At 43.4% G+C, this 16,861-nt stretch overlaps 1 protein-coding gene across 20 annotated transcripts in view; it reads left to right on the top strand.

Annotated features, from left to right (window-relative positions):
• The window catches only part of nfasca (neurofascin homolog (chicken) a), a 201,521-nt gene that overhangs the window by 92,667 nt on the left and 91,993 nt on the right, over positions 1–16,861 (top strand). For all 20 annotated transcript variants that reach the window (XM_061831670.1, XM_061831672.1, XM_061831691.1 and 17 more), the window contains 4 exons: positions 251–362; positions 12,347–12,531; positions 12,621–12,752; positions 12,904–13,047. In XM_061831670.1, the coding sequence (XP_061687654.1) occupies positions 251–362; positions 12,347–12,531; positions 12,621–12,752; positions 12,904–13,047 (573 nt within the window). The remainder of the gene's footprint in view (positions 1–250; positions 363–12,346; positions 12,532–12,620; positions 12,753–12,903; positions 13,048–16,861) is intronic.

Genomic DNA, 16,861 nt, shown 5'->3' with positions numbered 1-16,861 from the left:
GAGGGTGTTGGACCCATTTATTGGGCACTGTGAGGGAGTGGAGAGAGAGAGCCCTGCCTTTTGGAAATGGAACATAGCCATTAGGAAATTATCAGAATAATAGTGTTCTTTTTAGGTGGCAGTTGCTACAAATGGAATAATAAGGAAGGAGTAGTCAGTGTGTCAAGCAATCAAGAACCTGTAATACTTGGATTTAATCATGAATAGGTTTGAAGGTGTTTTAAATGCCCCCCCTTTTCTTCATCTGTAGGCCGTAAAATAGCTGAGTCAACTCCAACCTTCCTCTCACCATTGGGCAGTGAGAGTGCCAAAATGGTGCTGAGAGATGAGCAACTGTTGTTGGAGTGTATTGCTGCAGGACTGTGAGTTTAAACACTCTGTACATGCACACACACACAGACACCCCCCCACACACACACACGCATGCATACATGGTAAAATAAATTAAGAGAACTAAAATCTTTTTATATAATCACTACAAATAAAGCCCTAAACAAAATAAAGCCCTGATGTACCATAATTTGACATGTTCATAATTCTAAATGCTGTAAATTGATGTTGATGTGTAGGTGTGTCAAAGGTGGATGCATGTACCTTTTCTTGTTGCCTTTTGTATTTCACAATGGGTGCTTTTGCAGGTAGCCCATCACGGAGCCATACCTTTGTGTAGTGGGCCTAACTCTGTGTTGTGTATGTTTTTGAGGAATGAATGAGAAGACACACACGTTGGCTGGTCTCAAATTGGTTTAATCCTCTCTCTCTGCATTACAAATGAGACACATTCGCGGGTGTTCACAGATTTTTCTTCACATATACTCTCACTGCTCTCTCTCTAGGAAGACTCACGAACAAGAGTAGTTACGTTATAAAAATAAATAAAATGTGATTTACATTGCAATAAACTAAAAAAAAACCTTACATAAATTCACATACCTGCATTACAAAGGAAACACATTCATGAGTGTTCACAGATTTTTTTTCACATGTACTCCCAGTTCTCTGCCCCACCAAAAACACAGTCACCACTCACCCTCTGTGTCAGGTTTACCAATTAGAGATTCATTAAATGGACAAAAAGGAAGCAAAGACACCAGTTCAAGTCTCGCGAGGAGAGAGGAGAGGAACTGTCTCGTACAATTCACGACTGCACTCTCTGATTATCCTCTCCTCAGCACCTCTATTTATTTACTTTTAAGACGCCCCTTATTTACATGGATGTTACAAAAAGGAGCCAGCAAGCAAAACAGTTTGAAACAAAGTGTACTCGTTTGTTCATATGTGTGTGCATGTGTTGAAGATTGCGGAATACATGTGTGGTCATCATTTCTTCAACAGGTAGCAGTTCTAACAGTTCTCATGATTACATGTTTTTGTTCTTGCTATCGCCTGCTAAGCGGCTGCCACGTTATCTAGAGCAGAGCAAAGCATTTCTTTACTGGAACCCAATGTATGATAATTATGTTCAGAATTATTCCTACATTTCCCCCCTGTTTATCCCACATTTGCAACCACGTTTTCTAGAGCAGAGCATAGCATTCTTCATTCCAGGCAGAGCAAAGCATTCTTCATTTGCCAATTGTATATCCTCTGCTTTGGATGGAAACACAATCACAGATAAGAGCAGTGATACCAGTGCACACGTTCCTGGTGCATTTATCAGTGTGTCATACAACTTTTGACCAACACACCACCACCACACATTGCTGCGTGGGAGCAGTGGTGCAAGTTTGCCGATAGATATCATAACACCATGTTTTTTTGAGACTTCCCACCTTAACACCTGTCCCTGTAAAGCTAACACAGGAGAAATTAGCCAATGGAACATTAGTAGAAAATATCAGTTTACCATTTACTGCATTAGTTGTTGGATAAATACTATTCCATTTTTGTGGTGTTAGGAGTTGTTTTAGTCATTACCTCCAGGGTACACTGTGTTGGAATTTCTGCTGAAATGATACACAGGAGTGGCCCAGAGCCCATGCACGTGATGTAACTATAGTTTACCTCGTTGGGGGCATTCCACATTAGTAAAAACAATTTTTTTCCCCCATTTGTATAATAAAAAAATGTTCCTCACACTCTTTAGTTAAAATAGTTCAACTTCCTCCATAGTATACGGACTCTTTTGTATGGCATTTGGGTTTAGGGTAGCATTAAATTGGTAATGGTGAGAAGAAAATGGGGGTTTCCTTTAGCATAAACCCATAGATGGAATCCCCAGCAAAGAATTACAATAGTGCTTAACTGATTCATTGGGAGGCACACATGAAACCCTCCCCTCATGCCACAGTGACTGCCGCATAGTTGTTTATCAATGTTATTTGAAATGAGGTTGCGCCTCTTTATCTTATGTGTGGTAGGCATAGTTGACTGAGTATAATCATTGGTTCTATTGTTATGTGTTTTGTCAGCTTTACAGGTGTCCAAAAGTAGCATATGAACAAAAATATCATTACGGCTGTCAATGTTGCAGCCCAACATGCTATCATATTATTTAGATATTTTGAAGTCATGTCGACCAAGTCACCCCTAAATGAGTCAAGTGTCTTCTTCACCAGCCTTCGGGTATTTTCAGATACTATAAATCTTCACCCACCTTATGCTGGGCTTTGCTCACCGTTCCCTTTGAGTGACTCAGCTGAGATAACCGTTTACAGTGTTTAAGGTGTATCCACGTGCTATTTCTATTTCTGCTATTTTGTCCATGTCATTCAGCTCTTGCTCAGTCTATGCCAGTGTTTGGGTAAAACTGCATGTACAGTAGATGTTAATTCATAAACAGATATAGGATGAATGGACAAATGGTAATAATAAAGTTATTAAAGAACAGTAACTTGTTACATTTTTTTTTTAAGTCTGGTGGTGTCGTGAAGAGGTGTCAAACTCATTTCTCTTGCAGGCCACGTTGTAGTTCGGGTTTCCCTCAGAGGGATATTTTGAGTGAAGGCAGCGTGGGATCGATTCCCGCTCAGTGATGGTGTTGACATCTGCACTGCGACTGGCTGCCGACCAGGCCGGGGTGTAGTCGACCTCCGCCCAAAGTTCGCTGGGATAGCCTCCAGCTCTCTCTCTGAATAAATGCAGTAGGGTTGCATCAGCAAAGGCATCCTGTGTAAAAACAAAAACAAAAAAAAAAAAAGAAAAGAGACAGTTACTGCCGCACCACCATGACAATGGCACAAAAATGGTTTTACACATCAATGCTGATAAATTTCCTAATTTGTCTCCAGTCCTATCAATTTGATGTACGTGAAATTTCCTAATGACACCCCATGAGAAAACAATGTTTTTGTTTTTCAAAAGAAGTTAATGGATACACAGAATCCCCCAACTTGTTTTTTTTTTTTTGGGCGGGGGACCATGGGTGGTTCCGACAGGTACCACTCAAACAGAAAAATAAAAATAACTGGTAGCATTTCAATCCAACACCCAACAGCAAAATTTAACTGTGTAGTCACCATTATGACAACAGTCTCACTCCCATGTGTAACTGGACTACAGCGACCTTTGGCAGTGGGAATGAGAACAGCGATCTTACAATTGGCCAATAAAACAATTTAGTTTTTTTGTGTTAACAATGGTTTCAAAAGCAATAACTTTCTTACAATCGACAAATGAACTAAAGTATCCCTTTTTGCAATTTTTTTAAGCTGTTTGGGGTTGTTAATAACTCCTGAAAGGTGCCCACTTGTGTGAGGTTTTTTTTTTTTTTTCATCATTCGTCTGTCTCTCATTGTGTGGAAAATATATGGTCTCCCAAACAGTGTTTTGAATGGAATGAGACCGGTCGTGCTTGTAATGTATGTATAGTTAGACAGAAAGATGGACGTTACAGAATCAGCTTTATGCATGAATTCACAGCATAAAACAGAACCTTATCTCATTGACTTATAGTTATCACTTCAGTACGTGCATCCTGGTATTGTTTATGTTTGTGTGTTTTTTGGTTGTCTTGGGACTCAAGTACACAAGAAATGACTTGCTAACCATCATAGAGTCTTCTCCATATTTTTTCGACAACTCTCGGTAATTCGCTTAATCTTTTCCCGGAGTTATTCATCGCAGCTCTCTACGGGAGCAGACTCACGATCAAGTCCACAAGTTCATCTCCGCAGGACTGGTGCTTTGGTCTATTCATCTCGCGAATCTACGATCCCTAGCCAACAAAATGAATGAACTTCAACTTCTGATCAAGCCCTGCAAAGACTATGGACATTCTGCCACCCTGTGTTTCATGGAGACTTAGATCTGTGGACGTGTTCCCGGTGAAGCCATTACGCTACCCAGCTTTCATCTTTATCCTTTTCCAGTCTAACCTCATCTGTCAGCCTATCCATTACCACTCTAAACAGGAAGGGGCTCAGAACTGATCCCTTATGCAGTCCCACCTCCACCTTAAATCCTTCTGTCACACCTAAGGCACACCTCATCATTGTTCTGCTGCCATCATACATGTCCTGTACTATTCTAACATACTTCTCTGCCACACCAGACTTACGCATGCAGTACTACAGTTCCTCTCTTGGTACTCTGTCATAGGCTTCCTCTAGATCCAGACACACACAATGTAGCTCCTTCTGACCTTCTCTGTACTTTTCCACGAGCATCCTCAGGGCAAATAATGCATCTGTGGTACTCTTTCTAGGCATGAAACCATACTGTTGCTTGCAGATACTGACTTCTGTCCTGAGTCGAGCCTCCACTACTCTTTGCCATAACTTCATTGTCTGGCCCATCAACTTTATTCCTCTATAATTCCCACAGCTCTGAACATCCCCTTTGTTCTTAAAAATGGGAACTAGAACACTTTTTCTCCATTCTTCAGGCATCTTTTCGCCCGGTAGTATTCTGTTGAATAAGTTGGTCAAAAACTCCATGGCTATCTCTCCAAATTGCTTCCATACCTCCACTGGTATGTCATCAGGACCAACTTTTCCAACCTTTCCATTTTTCATCCTTTGTAGTGCCTTTCTGACTTCCCCCTACTAATCATTGGCACTTCTTGGTCCTTCACACTTGCCTTTTCAACTCTTCCTTCTCTCTCATTTTCTTCATTCATCAACTTCTCAAAGTATTCTTTCCATCTATTGAGCACACTACTGTCACTAATCAACACATTTCCATCTCTATCCTCAATCAACCTTACCTGCTGAACATCCTTCCCATCTCTATCCCTCTGTCTGGCTAACCTGTAGAGATCCTTTTCTCCTTCTTTCGTGTCCAACCTGGTGTACATGTCTTCATATGCCTCTTTTCCAGCCTTTACCACCTCTACCTTTGCCCTATGTCGTATCTCGATTTACTCCTTTCGCCTCTCCTCAGTCCTCTCAGTGTCCCACTTCTTCTTCGCTAATCTCTTTCCTTGTATGACTCCCTGTATTTTGGGGTTCCACCACCGAGTCTCCTTCTCCCTTTTCTTACCAGAAGACACAACAAGTACTCTCCTGCCTGTCTCTTTGATTACCTTGGCTGTCGTCGTCCAGTCTTCCGGGAGCTTCTGCTGTCCATCGAGAGCCTGTCTCACCTCTTTCCGAAAGGCCGCACAAAATTCTTCCTTTCTCAGCTTCCACCACATGGTTCTCTGCTCTACCTTTGTCTTCTTAATCTTCCTACCCACCACCAGAGTCATCCTACACACCACCATCCTATGCTGTCGAGCTACACTCTCCCCTGCCACTACTTTACAGTCAAAAATCTCCTTCAGATTACATCGTCTGCACAAAATATAATCCACCTGCGTGCTTCTACCTCCGCTCTTGTAGGTCACGATATGTTCCTCCCTCTTCTGGAAATAAGTGTTCACTACAGCCATCTCCATCCTTTTTGCAAAGTCCACCACCATCTGTCCCTCAACGTTCCTTTCCTGGATGCCGTACTTACCCATCACTTCCTTATTGCCCCTGTTTCCTTCCTGTGAGGCATAGCCGCTAATCACATTATACATAAGACCCTCAATTTCAAATTTTAGACTCATCACTCGATCTGATACTATTTTCACCTCCAAGACATTCTTAGCCAGCTCTTCCTTTAAAATAACCCGTCTTCCATTTCTCTTCCCGTCTACTCTGTGGTAGAGTAATTTAAACCTTGCCAGGGGTCGAGGGCCGCTGAAGCTGGGGCGAGAGGCAGCCCGGGGTCGAGGGCTGCCGAGGCTTGGGCGAGAGGTGGGTCTGGTTCAGGCACCAACGAGACTTGGGCGAGAGGCGGCCCAGGGTCGGTCACGACCGAGGCATGAGCGAGAGGCGATCCTTGGTCGGTCGCCGCCGGGACAGGAGCGAGAGGCGGTCGTGGCTTTGTCCCCGCCGAGACAGGTGTGTGAGGCGGCCGTGGCTCGGTCATTGCCAAGAGAGGAGCGAGAGGCAATAGCCACGAGCCAGGCATTGCCGAAACAAAATCAAGGGGCCTTGCCTGGTGGATCAATCTCCGCTGGATTCTTCAGATTCATGAGAACCGCAAATTCATACTTGATCGTTGAATTCCTACACTCCCATTGAACCATGAAACGCCGGTGGTAAGCAGAAAGTTCTTCGGACCGCTGCACTTGAAGGGCAATGAATCTGGGCTTTAAGTTTTGTGTCTTTTGGCTTTGAGTCCGCTTGGTCCATGTATGGCCAGTTCGTTCTGTCATGAGCATGCTATATGGGGCTGGACCCAAATGCAGGACTCCGAGGCAGGGACATAATGTTGAAGGTGGTTTTCCAGGCAGAGGTCATACACAGATTGGCAGTCCAAAAAAGGAAGACGTACAAAAACATGTGGCAACAGGGTAGCTCCAACAACATGAAAACGAGGTCAGATTACTGCTAGGCAAAAAACAAGATTTGACTTCGCTGTCGTGGCTCAGGAACACTGGCCATGACAAAGAGGCTAATACACAACAAGAGGCTCGTATACTCACACAGACTACTACAGTCTCAAACACAATGAACTGGCAAATGAGAGTGACAAACTCAAGCTTTATCTTCTTCTTCTTTTCCTTTCGGCTTGTCCCGTTAGGGGTCGCCACAGCGTGTCATCTTTTGCCATCTTAGCCTATCTCCTGCATCTTCCTCTCTAACCCCAACTGCCCTCATGTCTTCCCTCACCACATCCATAAACCTTCTCTTTGGTCTTCCTCTCGCTCTTTTGCCTGGGAGCTCCATCCTCAGCATCCTTCTACCAATATACTCACTCTCTCGCCTCTGAACATGTCCAAACCATCGAAGTCTGCTCTCTCGAATCTTGTCTCCAAAACATCCAGCTTTGGCTGTCCCTCTAATGAGCTCATTTCTAATCCTATCCAACCTGGTCACTCCGAGCGAGAACCTCAACATCTTCATTTCTGCCACCTCCAGTTCAGCTTCCTGTTGTTTCTTCAGTGCCACCGTCTCTAATCCGTACATCATGGCCGGCCTCACCACTGTTTTGTAAACTTTGCCCTTCATCCTAGCAGAGACTCTTCTGTCACATAACACACCAGACACCTTTCGCCAGCTGTTCCAACCTGCTTGGACCCGTTTCTTCACTTCCTGACCACACTCTCCATTGCTCTGTATTGTTGACCCCAAGTATTTGAAGTCGTCCACCCTCGCTATCTCTTCTCCCTGTAGCCTCACTCTTCCCCCTCTACTACTTCGGCTAATCTTCATTCCTCTCCTTTCCACTGCATGTCTCCATCTTTCCAATTGTTCCTCTGCATGCTCCCTGCTTTCACTGCATATGACAATATCATCTGCGAACATCATGGTCCAAGGGGATTCCAGTCTAACCTCATCTGTCAGTCTATCCATTACCACTGCAAACAGGAAGGGGCTCAGAGCTGATCCCTGATGCAGTCCCACCTCCACCTTAAATTCCTCTGTCACACCTAAGGCACACCTCACCATTGTTCTGCTGCCATCATACATGTCCTGTACTATTTTAACATACTTCTCTGCCACACCAGACTTACGCATGCAGTACCACAGTTCCTCTCTTGGTACTCTGTCATAGGCTTTCTCTCGATCCACAAAGACACAATGTAGCGCCGTCTGACCTTCTCTGTACTTTTCCACAAGCATCCTCAAGGCAAATAATGCATCTGTGGTACTCTTTCTAGGCATGAAACCATACTGTTGCTCGCAGATACTTACTTCTGTCCTGAGTCTAGCCTCCACTACTCTTTCCCATAACTTCATTGTGTGGCTCATCAACTTTATTCCTCTATAGTTCCCACAGCTCTGAACATCCCCTTTGTTCTTAAAATGGGAACTAGAACACTTTTCCTCCATTCTTCAGGCATCTTTTCGCCCGCTAGTATTCTGTTGAATAAGTTGGTCAAAAACTCCACAGCCATCTCTCCAAATTGCTTCCATACCTCTACCGGTATGTCATCAGGACCAACTGCCTTTCCATTTTTCATCCTTTGTAATGCCTTTCTGACTTCCCCCTTAGTAATCATTTCCACTTCCTGGTCCTTCACTCTTGCCTCTTCAACTCTTCCTTCTCTCTCATTTTCTTCATTCATCAACTTCTCAAAGAATTCTTTCCATCTATTTAGTACACTACCGGCACCAGTCAACAAATTTCCATCTCTATCCTTAATCACCCTGACCTGCTGCACATCCTTCCCATCTCTATCCCTCTGTCTGGCCAACCTGTAGAGATCCTTTTCTCCTTCTTTCGTGTCCAACCTGGTGTACATGTCTTCATATGCCTCTTGTTTAGCCTTTGCCACCTCTACCTTTGCCCTACGTCGCATCTCGATGTACTCCTTTCGCCTCTCCTCAGTCCTCTCAGTATCCCACTTCTTCTTCGCTAATCTCTTTCCTTGTATGACTCCCTGTATTTTGGGGTTCCACCACCAAGTCTCCTTCTCCCCTTTCCTACCAGATGACACACCAAGTACTCTCCTGCCTGTCTCTCTGATTACCTTGGCTGTCGTAGTCCAGTCTTCCAGGAGCTTCTGCTGTCCATCAAGAGCCTGTCTTCACCTCCTTCCGAAAGGCCGCACAACATTCTCCCTTTCTCGGCTTCCACCACATGGTTCTCTGCTCTACCTTTGTCTTCTTAATCTTCCTACCCACCACCAGAGTGATCCTACACACCACCATCCTATGCTGTCGAGCTACACTCTCCCCTACCACTACTTTACAGTCAGTAATCTCCTTCAGATTACATCATCTGCACAAAATATAATCCACCTGCATGCTTTTACTTCCGCTCTTGTAGGTCACCATATGTTCCTCCCTCTTCTGGAAATAAGTGTTCGCTACAGCCATCGCCATTCTTTTTGCAAAGTCTACCACCATCTGTCCTTCAAAGTTCCTTTCCTAGAAGCCGTACTTACCCATCACTTCTTCATCGCCCCTGTTTCCTTTAACAATATGTCCATTACAATCTGCACCAATCACAACTCTCTCGCTGTCTGTCACAACTCTCTCGCTGTCTGGGATGATCAGAACTACTTCATCTAGTTCCTTCCAGAATTTCTCTTTCAACTCTAGGTCACATCCTACCTGAGGTGCATAGCCGCTAACCACATTATACATAACACCCTCAATTTCAAATTTTAGTCTCATCACTCGATCTGATACTCTTTTCACCTCCAAGACATTCTTAGCCAGCTCTTCCTTTAAAATAACCCCTACTCCATTTCTCTTCCCATCTACTCCGTGGTAGAATAATTTAAACCCTGCTCCCAAACTTCTAGCCTTACTACCTTTCCACCTGCTCTCTTGAATGCACAGAATATCAACCTTTCTCCTAATCATCATGTCAACCAACTCCTGAGCTTTTCCTGTCATAGTTCCAACATTCAAAGTCCCTACACTCAGTTGTAGGCTCTGTGCATTCCTCTTTTTCTTCTGACACTGGATCCGGTTTCCTCCTCTTCTTTGTCTTCGACCCACAGTAGCTGAATTTCCACCGACGCCCTGCAGGTTAGCAGTGCCGGGGGCGGGCGTTGTTAACCCGGGCCACGACCGATCCGGTATGGGATTCTTTAGATGAACGCTCATATTTGTTTGGCACAGTTTTTACGCCGGATGCCCTTCCTGACGCAACCCTCTGCATTTATCCGGGCTTGGGACCGGCCTACAGATTGTACTGGTTTGTGCCCCCCATAGGGCTGCATTAAAAAATATAAACTCAAGCTTTATATTCCTGGCTTAATAGATACTTTTCACGAGATGTCATGTTTTGTTTACCACACCCCTGGACGGCAAAACTACAATACAACTTGCATGTTTGAGTGATCTTTTTGTGAATATTGGCTTGCTTATAAGCGTCTTACGGCCTTTTCATCATAACCCTAACCTCATTGTGTAGCTCATGGTTGTAAGAACAGACTGAAAAAGGGATCTGATACTTCAGGCATTGTTTACCTTTTTCTGGGCATTCAGCTAATTTACTGTGGTATCCTCCACACTTTTTACATATCTTTATGGAGGTCTTTGGGCTGTCAATATGCCTCATTGCATCCGCAGTGAAACTTTGCTTTCCAGGTTTGCTGTGGATCACGTGAACCTCGTGGCTGTCGCTAGCCATAACCTTTAGCTACACTTTTGCTAACTCATGAGAGCGGGCTATGCTGATCGCTTTTTTCGAGCGTGAGCACCAGCCCCTGGCTGAGTAACTTTTTGCGCACACTCGGTGAATTAGTAACAAAAAGTATGCGGTCTCTGACCACCTCATGGCTGTTTGAGTATTTATAGTCTTTAAGCAACAGCTTGAGTTCTGTCACAAAGTGCTCACATGACTCACAGTTACCTTGCGCCTTCTCGTGGAACTTATATCGAGCAAATATGGGGTTTGCTTTCAGAGTGAGGTAATCAGAGAATTTTTCATAATAAGGGATTAGCAATTTATCTTCGTCTCAGGTCAGTGTCCACGTATCCCGTCCTTTTTCGCTGATCCACATCAGGAGGAAACTGCACTTTTCCTCTTCAGCTCTGTTTTTAAGCAGTGCTGTGAACATGAGTTCAGCGTGTTGCTCGAATCTCCACCATGCATCTGGTAAATTGGGTGAGTTAGAACATCGAACGCCTCCTCGTCGTCTTCGTTCATTTTTTTCCCCGTGAGTTTGTTTTTTTTCTTTCCCGTGAGTCCGTAGTTATACTTCCGTCACTCTGACACCATGTTATGTTATTGCTGTTATTGAATAATGTAGACGTGAGTCTAACTGTACTTTTTAACGTGGGTGACATTTATTTTGCTTCCCAACCTCTATAGCTAATTGACCTTATCGTCTAGTCGCCCCCCGCTGACGTCGACACAATGCTCTCAGTTTCACATGTGGCTTATTTCTTTATTTATTCCTCAAGCCAGCACAAGTGCCACCTCTGGTTACAGTGTTCGTTTGTCAAATGACTTTCAAGATAAAAGATGAAACGATAACCGTAGCCAAAACATTACAGTAAACATTTATTGCTTCCTAGCCATGATATGTAGACACGATCTTGCCGTCCAAAACAAACAAACAAACACGTGGTCGGCGTGACGTCTGTGAAAAGTATCCATTAGTGTCTATACAGTGCAGGTGTGGGGCTGCTGCCAGAAGCAGCTCCGCCCAGGGCAGTGGCCTAGCCACGCCCTGACACAGATATTGTGTTGTGAGCCAAAGTAATGTTATTAGCCTACATAGTTGTTAAGTTAGTTGAAACAAGTTATTGTTCCAGTGTATCTTGAAGGGGACAACATTACAGTTTTATACTGTCAAAAAAAAAAAAAAAACACTTCAGCATCGTCTTATAAACAGATAAATTCTACTTACCAAGTAGGTTGTGATAGCAACTGTTAATTTGAATTGTATTACTTTGCAAACACACAAAGGGAAAGTCATCCATGGATTCATTACCTTCATTAGGGTCGCCAGAGTGCTAGAGTTCATCCAAGCTATCTTTGGGCGAGAGGCGGGGTACACTGTGACAAACTATAAATCTAACTCAGACTTTGAACTCTTATCTTGTATTACAGTATATTGTTTTAAAACCTATTCCAAAACAAAATTTCTTGCTCTTCATTCCTTTGTGAAATTTTGTGCTTCCCTAGTACAGCCCCATCTGCCCCCATACATTAAAATCCAAAGTTTTACCCCCAAGCAGGAGTAATTTTTGAAAAATTACCAAGAGCTTTATTTAAGAAGAGTTCCTGAGGTATAAACAAGTTCAAGGAAATAAATAAATAAATAAAATAAATACATCACAGTTAGGGTAAAGTTTTTCTGTGATGGAAGGACCTTGATTTCACACCATGGAAAGCTCTGCTGTCTGGGGGTAGGGAGAGTGGGGTGTTATTTATTGTAAAATCATTATGTGTCATCGTACCAATATTCCTACAGAGAGTACATATTTTACATGCTTTGATCGCTGTATGCCTTCCCCCGTAGTCCCACACCGGAAGTCAAATGGTTCAAGAAAGGCGGTGACCTTCCAGGACGGAAAGTGAAGTTTGAGAATTACAACAAGACAATAAAAATTAGCAATGTGTCAGAAGAGGATGCTGGGGAATATGTATGCATGGCCAACAATCATTTAGGTAGCATACGTCACTCCATTTTTGTTCAAATCAAAGGTGAGTTAATTACAGCCACGTGTTTTCCGTTGGCTTTTTGACAATAGATGAGACTGATTTTCTACCATCATACACTCTGTGTTCCACAGCGGCTCCTTACTGGCTGGACAAACCAACAAATCTGGTCCTAGCTCCAGAAGAGAATGGGCGGCTTGTGTGTCGGGCAAACGGGAACCCTAAACCTAGCATCCAATGGCTGGTTAATAGTCTACCTATAAACAGTAAGTACTCTCTTAAATTCATATCTGTAACCAATACATTGCAGAGTCATTTGAGGTAACGTTTCTTTAATTATTGTGAGTCTAGTTATTCAATACAATTCACTCCCATTAAATGCAAACAGTAATTTCTCTCCCACCCTCCTACTCTAAGGCTCGCTCCCCGATCCTAGTCGACAAATGATGGGTGACACCATCATTTTCCGCTCAGTGCAGATGGGAAGCAGTGCAGTCTACCAGTGTAACGCCTCAAACCAGCATGGGTATCTGCTAGCCAATGCCTTCGTCAGTGTCATTGGTGAGACAGAGGGTGGAATGCAATTGAAACACAGAATCGTTTCAATGATTGACTCATTGCCAATTCATCTCACTGTAAAACATTCTGTGTAGTAATTGATATGAGCGCTGTGTGTTTAGGGTGATGCTAATCCTCTTGGTCCTTGTATTCTACTTAAAATAAAGGGATTATGAAAAGCAGAATAATTACAAAAGTTTTTTGTTCCAGCTTTATTGACCCAGCGTATTACAAAGTATTAGGGCTATGCCAAAAAGACAAAAAATGTAATATGGCGAAAACAATTCATTCTTTTGAGAGTCAATTTTTATTTCATGCTAACCTAAAAACAGTGTGAGACCAGCAATCACACTCTTTCTTCAGGTATTTGTCAAATATGCAACAGAGATGATATTTAATGTTAAATGTGTTAAAAACTGAAATTGAAATACACTCAAAATGGGACAATGAGAGAATACTATCTGTACTTGTTTTTTAGTATTAGAAACAGAGGTTTGCAATTGTAAACTGCAAAAAAGATAATGTTCAAGGCACAAATTTGTTTTGACCTGGCTGTGTCAACCACTATAATACAATACTAGTAAACAGCTGACGAAAATTTTGACTGGCAGGACAGAATGAGTGTTGGAATGCGAGAGAGTAACAAAACTGGCAAAGCAATGGCAACAACCAATGTACGATTTCTCTGCATTTTGTTCCTGCGTCTCCCAAGCTAAAGGCACTGCAGATTTCAAATATCTGGCAGCTGTTACTCTGCCCACCACCAACAAATTACAATTCATTGGGAATTTCACAGAAAACAAACAAACAAAAGAGGATATAACAGTACTGCCCGTCCCCACCACCACCACCCAAAATGAACACCCCTCTGGCAACCTACCATCACCTCAGGGCTATATTACCTCCCTGTTATCCAGATATTATACTCCAGTGCCTCTCCTTCTGGAGTCCAGAACCAGCCTCACAGAGAACAACTTGTCACTGTCCATCGGGCAAGGGAGGATGGGTGTCCCCTCCAGAGGACTAAGTGGGCTTCAGGAAAACGGCTTCACCGAAGACTTGAAAAACAGGATGGGTTCTTGAGAGAAGGTGGGAGTTAAAGCCGTATGGCAGCAGGATTCCCTACAGCCTCCACTTCAAAAGGCCCATGACCTGGAGTTCAAACTTTTTAGGAGCATCTCCAACCTTCAAGTCTTTGGTTGAGAGCCACAACCGACCTGGGTAATACTTCAGAGCAGGAAACCTGTGACTGTCCAACTTTTGGTTGTGCACCACTGTTCTGGAAAGTGCGGCACAAGAAAGGTACAATAAAACCTAACAAGTAGAAGAGAAAATACCGTACCCAATCCATCCATTTTTTAAACTGGTTATCCTCAAAAAGGTTGTTACAGTGCTGGACCCCATCTCAGTTATTTTGGAGCAGGAAGCAGGATACACCCTGAACTCCTTTCCAGCCAATCCCAGAGCATATACTGTATAGAGTGAAGAAAATGAGTATATTGCAAGGTCTCCCACTTACAAATCATAGAGGGGTCAGAAATTTTCTGAATGTGAATGAACTGTGAAAGAGATCATCCAAAAAGAAAAATCCAGAAATCACAATGTATGATTTTTTCAACGATTTATTTGTGTGATACAGCTGCCTAAAGTATTTGAACACCTGTCTATCAGCGAGAATTCTGACCCTCAAAGACCTGCTAGTCCGCCTTTAAAAGTCCACCTCCACTCCATGTATTATTCTGAATCAGATGCACCTGTGTGAGGTCATTAACTGCATAAAAACACCTGTCCACCACATACAATCAGTAAGACTCAATCTTGTAACATGGCCAAGACCAAAGAGCTGTCCAAAGACACCAGAGACAAAATTGTACAACTCTACACAGCTGGAAAGGGCTACAGAGAAATTGCCAAGTAGGTTGGTGAAAAAAGGTCCACTTTTGGAGCAATCATTAGAAAATGGAAGAAGCTAAACATGACAGTCAATCTCAATCAGAGTGCAGCCCCAGGCAAGATATCACCTCATGGGGTCTCAGTGATCCTTAGAAAGGTGAGGAATCAGTCCAGGACTACACGACAGGACTTAGTCAATGGCCTGAAAAGAGCTGGGACCACTGTTTCCAAGGTGACTGTTGGTAATACACTAAGACGTCATGATTTGAAATCATGCATGGCACGGAAGGTTCCCCTGCTTAAACTAGCACATGTCAAGGCCCATCTTAAGTTTGCCAATGGCCATTTGGATGATACAGAGGAGCCATGGAAGAAAGTTTTGTAGTCAGATGAGACAAACATGCAACTTTTTGGTCAGAATTCCACTAACCGTGTTTGGAGGAAGACGAATGATGAGTTCCATCCCAAGAATAACATCCCTACTGTGAAGCATGGGGGTGGTACTGTTCTGTACATGGGACAGGACGACTGCACTGTATTAAGGAGAGGATGGCTGTTGCAATGTATTGTGAGATTTTGGGGAACAATCTCTTTCCCTCAGTCATAGCATTGAAGATGGGTCATGGCTGGGTCTTTCAACATGACAATGACCCGAAGCACACAGCCAGGAAAACCAAGGAGGGGCTATGTAAGAAGCATATCAAGGTTCTAACGTCGCCTAGCCAGTCTCCAGACCAGAACCCAAAAGAAAATCTTTGGAGGGAACTGAGACTCCATGTTTCTCAGCGACAGCCCAGAAACCTGTCTGATCTAGAGAAGGTCTGTGTGGAGGAGTGGGCCAAAATCCCTTCTGCAGTGTGTGCAAACCTGGTGAACAACTTCAGGAAACATTTGACCTCTTTAATTACAAACAAAGGCTACTGTACCAAATATTAACATTGGTTTTCTCAGGTGTTCAAATACTTATTTGCAGCTGTATCACAAAAACAAAACATTAAAAAAAAATCATACATTGTGATTTCTAGATTTTTCTTTTTAGATTATCTGTCTCACAGTGGACATGCTCCTACGATGAAAATTTCAGACCCCTCCATGATTTCTAAATGGGAGAACTTACAATATAGCAGGGTGTTCAAATACTTATTTTCTTCACTGTAAATAAAGCACAATTTGCACACCCATTCACACATACGGGTAATTTAGAGTATTCAATTAATGTATGTTTTGAGGATGTGGGAGGAAGCCCGAGTGTCTAGAGAACACCCATGCAGGCACAGTGAGAACATGCAAACTCCACACAGGTGGGGCGGGATAACTGTGAGGATAGAGGCTCAAACCAGTTGCACCAATTTTGCTCTTGAATGAATCATTTAAAAAGAAAATGGTGATAAACATCTTTAAAATAAACACTTTCGAAGTCAAGGTGTTGCAGCTGTAAAGCATTGGAGTCACAGTTCTTCAGACCGGGGATCAAATCCCGGCCACACATGTGTGGAGCTTGCATGTTCTCCCTGTGCCAACGAGGATTTTCTCAGGGCATTCTGGTCTCCTCCCACTCCCCCAAAACATGCATTCATTGGAGACTCTAAATTACCCCCTAGGTGTGATTGTGAGTGGCTGGCAACTAGGTCAGGGTGTACCCTGCCTTGTGGCCTATAACAGCTGGGATAGACTCCAGCACTCCGGCAACCTTTGTGAGGATAAGTGGCTCAGAAAATGGATGGACTTTCAAAGTCGCCACTAATGGTGTATTGGTGCACACGCCTGACTTTTGTGTGGGATCGATTCCCACTCAATGATGGTGTCGATATGTGCCCTGTGACTGTCTGGTGACTGCTCGCCCACTGTTAGCTGGGATAGGCTCTGGGACTCCTGTGACCATTGTGAGGATAAGTGGCTGAGGGAATGCACATGGACTTTCAAA

Source organism: Syngnathoides biaculeatus, chromosome 10, assembly GCF_019802595.1.
Source record: "Syngnathoides biaculeatus isolate LvHL_M chromosome 10, ASM1980259v1, whole genome shotgun sequence".
In the NCBI taxonomy this organism is placed as follows: Eukaryota; Metazoa; Chordata; class Actinopteri; order Syngnathiformes; family Syngnathidae; genus Syngnathoides; species Syngnathoides biaculeatus.
Note: the sequence above shows the minus strand (reverse complement) of the source record. Positions and strands in the feature narration are given on the sequence as shown.